A 7,006-nucleotide genomic window follows, 5' to 3' on the forward strand; every position below is an offset into this window, starting at 1 on the left:
CTTTGGAGGTGTGAGGGCCGATTCCAACAGGGCTACCTGCAGCCGCACGGCCTTTCCTTCCTTGTCTGATTGGAACATTTTGTGCAGTGCGAGCAGCTTTCAGGGCAATGAGTTTTCCCCAAACACAAGATGCAAAGAGTGTGGCCGTCTGGGGGAGCGAGTTTACTTCCGCACTCGGCACGCCTCTTAAAACACCCCCACTTCTTAGCCATAAAACAGACTAAGAAGACAAAAAGTCCACAAGAGAAAGGGGGGGGGGTTGGCTGAAGCTGAGGGAAGGAAAAAACAAACCAACTAAATCTCTCTCTTTTTTTTAGGAGAGAAAACAAGAAAAAAAGGGTAGGAGAAGAGTCCAAACTAAGAAAAAAGTTCAAAAACTGGAATACTTCCTGAAGTGAGGAGAAGAACACCAACCAGCAGACAAGCTATGAACAGCACGGTGGTCAGAAGATAACTGGCGGGATCTCCGTGCCCCACCTCCTTGGGCATGTGCAGAGGGGTTCTCACACAGGCCTGAGGTGGAGGTGCAAAAATCCCATTGTGAGCTTTGTACAATACCTATCAGATCAGCGCAGGTGCACTAGATCCCAGGGGTGTGATGCACAGACACCATGAAGATCAATGTTTTCATTCTCTTTCCTACAAATGCCTAGCTGCAAGCTGCTACAGTGTAGTGGTTCAAATACTGGACTATGATCTGGGACACCCATGTTTGAATCCACGTGCCACGGAAGCTTGTTGACCTTAGACCAGTCATTCTCTCTCAGCCTAACATACCTCACTTTTTTGAGAGAATAAAGTGGAGGAGAATCGAACGATGCAAGCCACTTTAGGTCCTCATTCTGAACAGAATTTGCTTTTTTCATTGCTGTAGTATATACAACAGAGATTTTCATTAAGCTATTCCCCATGACTCTTAAGATCTCTTTCCTCATCAGTGTATGTATGAATGGCATGAAATTTTGCCCCAGTGTGCATCATCTTACACTTAATTACACTGGACCCTATTTGCCCTATTGCTACCCCATTTACAGAGGACCATTTGGATCCCCCCCCCGCCCCAATGAATCTCACTATCCTGAATGATCTAATTATCAACCACAAACTTGGCCATTTTGCTGTGTACCCATGATTCTAGCTTGCTTATGAACAAACTAAATGGCATCGATCCCTGTGGAACCTCCGTGCTTATTTCCCTCCATTGTGCGAACCATTAATTGCCTCCTATTCTCTGCTTCCTGTTGCTTAACTAGTTCTAATCCACATGACCACCCATCTACACACATGTATGTTACTTGATTACTTAACAGCTGATGACTTGCAGGTGGATAGGTGAAGAGAACAAGAAAGCTGAAGGATCATTAAACCTGTAGCAATTGATAGTTTATTATAGTTTATTATTGATTCACTCATGCAAGTTTATCAAAACATCTCTAGATTAATAATTCTATAATAACTGCAATGGATCATCTCATGTTACTCTAGATGCTTACATAGCAGCTTTTCTATTTTATCTGGTATGTCAACCAGGAACATTTTCGTTTTGTGATATTCCATCCTTTATGCACCCAAAACAGATACTTCTGAAAAAATAGACTGTTCGGAGCTTGGTGAGGTAGGAGACTTGATATGTTAACCCAAAGCCTATGATATTGTACATGAAGGTCAGCAAAATATGAAGTACCTTTACTGATAAATTGCTAGCACCCTTAATTTGTGTTCTCTCACTTCTCTGTAAGTTTTCTGTTCTACAATGACACCTAGTGGAAATAGACTTCATTGCGAAATCAGAAATGGGGAAATAAATCCCACTCAAATAAATGAGGATCATATTCAACCCAAGATATAACATGCAAGCTGTGCCCAGCATGGTTTCTTCACACCTTGGAAATACTCTTGGCTTATTGTCACTTTCCTTGTTTCTTAATTCTCTCCATTTTATAAGGGCATAACATCCAACTAGTTTTGGACTACACAAGCGTCTATCAGCTGCAGAAGGAAAAAGCTGGCTACGACTTGTACATTGTTGTGTGCCAGGACAAAGGAATAGTGTGAACAAAGTGCATCGCATGAAACTTTTTAAGACTAAAGTCTTGATCATATGGATATGAGAGCATGACTAAAATTCAAACACACAGAAATGTTGCACTAAAAAAATAATTTGACAAGGAAAGAATAATAAGGGCAGCAGGGAATAAAAAAGGTACCAATTCAAATTAATTCCAAGCAAAGTGGAGTGATTACAACACTCTTCTACCAGGAACAGCTCACTTAGTGTCACAGAGTAATGAGAGATTATGTAGCTGAGAGAGGGCAATCTTCTTTTAGAGGCTGTTCCACATCCTCCTGCATTTACAGTCTTCGAAACAGAGAAAAGAAGGAAGTCGCACAGAATTTAACACAAAAGTGGGCGTGGGAGGCTTGGCCTGCACTCCACTGCCACAGGCCATAGAAAGCCATGAACCTGAGCAGAGAAGGGAATAGGTGAGCCTGGCAGGTGGAGAGCTGGTGTGGTGTAGTGGTTAAAGTGGCTCAAAAATGATGGTCACAGCCACAGAACAGCCCGCAAAAAGAAGAAACTGTGAGGTAACTGCGCTAGAAAATATTTCAATAACAATAACAAAATTTATACAAAAATTTGTACAAAAATCATATAAATGCACAAGGCAGTTGAAAATGGTGTGACAATGGTCTCCGGAATGCTTGTATAATGCTTAATACAAGCATTATACAAGCACTTTGCCCTAAGGAACATTCTTTCAGAGAATTTCTTGCAACTAAGTTATGAGACATCGGTTTATATTAATGAAATTTTTGATACCTACTTGTTGAAATGACAGACCAAGAGTCGCTGCTTTCATCTACTTTCGGAAGAATAGTATCGAAACGATAGAACATTCCGGAGACCATCGTCACACCATTTTCAACTGCCTTGTGCATTTATATGATTTTTGTACAAATTTTTGTATAAATTTTGTGATTGTTATTGAAATATTTTCTAGCGCAGTTACCTTACAGTTTCTTCTTTTTGCGGTCTGTAGTGGTTAAAGTGCCAGACTAGGACCTTGGAAACCCAGGTTCAAATTCCCACTCATGCTATGGAAGCTTCCTTGGCAGCCTTGGGCCAGTCACACACTCTCAGCCTAACCCTATCTATGAGAATAAAATAGAGGAGAGGAGAACAATGTAAGCAGTTTTGGGGTTCCCATTGGGAGAAAGGTAGGATATAAACAAAGAAGTAAGCAGACAAGTAGCTGGAGCTTCCTTCTGTTTCCCAGTTGGAGGTGGGGTCTGGGCTTCTAGGTACCTCAGGCATGGAGGGGAGGGGATTCTGTTTACCTCCGTCCTCCTCCTCCTTCTGTTGGGATGCTCTCTCCTTGTCTTTTCTGGCCCCCGCTCTGAAACAGGAGCAGTTACAAGCACCTCCTCCTTGCCCTGAGAGGGTTTAAATAGGCCCACAGAGCCTTTATATGCTCCACCCCCTACTGCTTGGGCCAGTCAGCCCTTAGGGGCTTCCTCCATCTCCCTCCAGCTGGGACCCTGCCCCCTCATCCCTTTCCCAGCCAATCAGCCCTCTGGCTGGGTCTCCACCCCTTGGCTGGATTGGGCCCTCACCTGAGCATTCACACTGGCCATCTAGGCTGCAGAGGCACAATTGACACAGCTCCACTTTCCAGCTTTCTTTACTATTTAAAGAAAGCTGTGCATGTATCGGTTGCTTCAGATACTTCCTTCATAGTTCCATTCCCTACAGCACTAGGTACAAGCAGCAGCAGCAAATAACAAAGACTCACGCATATCCTTTGCTGGCAGAATGTACTTCTTACCAATAACCCCATGGTCAAGTGAGACTTCAGCACTAACTCTCCTAGTACCATGGTCTCTTTTTTCATAACAGATGAGGTTGAATGGAAAACAACTGAGTGGTCCAATGATGGTCCCTTTAAAGAGACTGTATCAAATGGGACAATTGGATACATATCAGTGGATGGTATGAAAAACTGAGGTTAGACATACAAATCCATCTCCAGGAAGCATATCTAAAAATCCACCAAGCAACTGTTTAGGTATTTAATTCCAGACAGGGATGTTTACAACGGAATAAAAGAAAACAATCCCAGTTTTGACCTAACCATTTTAAAGACACCCAACCCTTTTAATCCAGTTTTGACCCAACCCTTTTAAAGGTTATTGGAACCTTAGGATAGCCGGATGTAAGCAGAGAAATAAACAGATATAAGCATGACAAAATGTGCAGAGAGGCTGATAAATTCAAATTATAGCCTAACAATAATTTCCAGATACTTTGGAATAAAAATTAAACCAAATACTTACTATCAATGTTCCCTCTAAGCTGTGGAGTCTTGGAGCAAAAATTCTACTTTGTGAGCTCCTGGCATCAAAGTTGTAAGCAAGCGATTTGGCTACTGCAGAAATTAGTTTGCTCTGGAGCCATCCTTCCTGAGCTAAGACAAAAATGTGTGAGCCAGAGGCTAAAAAACTGTGAGCTAGCTCACACTAACCCAGCTTAGAGGGAACACTGCTTACTATTTACATAGCACTTCCACTGTTCAGAGCACTTCATATACATGGTCATGTAATCCTTACAAATGCTTTATGAGGTAGGGTATCATTATTTTCCCCATATGAGAATCATGACATATGGACAGTATGATGTACTGTTTCGAGTTCCATACTAGGTCCTGGGAGACTCAAGTCTGGCTCTGTACTCTGCTAGGGAAGTTTGCTAGGTGACCTTGAGCCAGTCACACACACTCTGCCTAACCTACTTTACAGGGTTGTTGTGAGGATAAAATGGAAGAGAGAACTATGTGAGCTGCTTTGGGTCCCCACTGAGGAGAAAGGTGGTATATACATTAAGGAAATAAAAATATTGCATATGGGAGGCCAAGAAAGAGTGGCTTCTGTAAGGCCACTTAGTGAATTTGTTTGCAGAAAAGTTACATAAGGGGCAAAACTGGCATCCACATAAGCCACCATGGGCTCCCCCCCCGCCAAATACTCCCACCACCCCTCCCCAAACCCATACGCTTCCCAATCCTGCTGTTAACCATCAGCTAGTCAATCTGAAAACCTTGTGTTGGGAATTTAAAAAACAGATAAATTGATGCTGTTCTCAAAAATTATTTTTGTAAATAAGCCATGACACTTCTTAGCATTTAAAGGGTATGGGGAGAGTGTGGTCAATGTGAACATTTCTCCAGTGCTTCAAATATTTCAGGAGCAACCACTCCCTATTACAACAAAAAATTATGAGTAGCTTGTCTTGTATAACACCTATAAAGGCAGCCCCACAGCTCCTTTCATACTACACTGCAATTTGTGGTACGGTCTGTGCAGATAAATACCAACTTCAAAAGGCAAAAATCTATACTTTTTTAGAACTTTTTTTTTTTAAAGGTGGACAGCATTGGATTCCAAAACATTTTTTATTTCATATAAACATCTGCATTTCAAGAAATTTCTTGTGTTTGAATTTTTCGATCATATGTTTATGTATGAACTTCATTTATACTCCACTTTCTCCCTAGAAGGGACCCCAAATGACTTGTGTTGTTTTCCCGCTCCTCCATTTTATCCTCACAATAGCCTTTGTGAGATAGGTTGGGCTGTGTGTGTGTGACTGGCCCAAGGTCACCCAGCAGAAGGAAGATTCAAACCTGGGTTTCCGAGATCCTAGTCTGACTGGATACTATTCAAGCAAACTTTTTTTAGCCTTCCAGAAAGATCATTTTAGCAACATATAGACCAAAACAAATAAGTAATGAGCACATCTGTAACAAAACAGTAAATGAGACTCAAATGTGACAGCCTTTTCTAAAGATGTTTCTTTTTTAAGGATCTAGCATACACAGAACCCATTTGTAAGACCCAAGACCTAGGACTCTATGCCTTTTGCCTGAGGAAGCAGCTATTTCTTCATTTAGTGCAAGGCAGGTAAGCCAGTCAGGTGCCTCGGCAAATGTCACTTCTAGACCCACTGCCTTTTATGCCTAAAAAGGTCAATTAAAGACTCTCTGTGGATGGTGCACCAACATTAGTGGAACTTGCTACGGTTTCATACATGGTTTCAGTTTACCGATTCATTGCCTATTGGCTGGGGTCAGGTCTACAGCAAAAAAAACACATGTACGCACAGAGAACAAAAAGAAAAACAAAAAAAAGTTAAGGCTTCAACCCCACCAAGAAAAATGGTGGGGAATACAGTGCAGAATTTGCTCCTTTTGTGCCACAGCATTCTTCCCAGGATGACACTGGAGAGCTAGCTATTGAATTCGCTGCTTTCCAAAACGACATTCAGAATATTCTTCAGCTGAGTGAGTCGGCTCTTCAGGGATGTGTCAGAAAAGACAGCCAACTTGCGGGTCACATCAAGGGGCAAAGTTAATATAAGCCACCAGCACCAAGCTGGTCCATCAGGAGATGCCTAGTGAGGAAGTATAAGAGAATATGTAAGTTCATTATGCCAGAGAGTCTCTGTCTTTGCACAGCCTGCAAGGGTAACTGAACTCCATAAGCTTGAGTGTCAAGGTTGAGTTCCTGTACATTGATTAATATGTAGGGAGAATCAGTGCACCAGTTGATAAGACTGGATCTCTCCTTCTTCTCTTGTTATCAGCAGTAGGAGACATTCCCACTTGTGTCTCCACTATTGGGAATGATAGAAGTGTGGCACCAAAGATAATGAGGCATAGAGCAATTTAGTTGGTGGTTAGGTTCAAAATCCCCCTCAGCCAGTCCATCCCAAATGCTTTCCACCTGTCCTAGTGTGTGCTCCTGTGAACTAGTTTTACAGACATGCTTCATTTTATGTGGATTCTCCAATATTTAGCACAGGACTAAATTGTTCAGATACCAATGTTATTTATCAGCATTTTACACTGAGTTAGGGTTCTAATAACTAGAAAAAGGAACTAGTGAGGAATGGAGACAGAATAGTGTCCCAAAAGCTTGCTATTTGTGAGAAAAGCAGAGTATGCAATAC

General features: G+C 41.9%; 1 protein-coding gene across 1 annotated transcript in view; it reads right to left on the reverse strand.

Moving 5' to 3' along the window:
* Nucleotides 1–5,644: 5,644 nt before the first annotated feature.
* Nucleotides 5,645–7,006, reverse strand: part of LOC107120454 (LON peptidase N-terminal domain and RING finger protein 1-like) — an 8,858-nt gene continuing 7,496 nt past the window's right edge. The window contains exon 3 of the mRNA XM_015423160.1: nt 5,645–6,448. Coding sequence (XP_015278646.1) covers nt 6,284–6,448 — 165 coding nt within the window. The 3' untranslated portion in view covers nt 5,645–6,283. The remainder of the gene's footprint in view (nt 6,449–7,006) is intronic.

This window comes from Gekko japonicus, unplaced genomic scaffold, assembly GCF_001447785.1.
Source record: "Gekko japonicus isolate JY-2015 unplaced genomic scaffold, Gekko_japonicus_V1.1 scaffold577, whole genome shotgun sequence".
NCBI lineage: Eukaryota > Metazoa > Chordata > Lepidosauria > Squamata > Gekkonidae > Gekko > Gekko japonicus.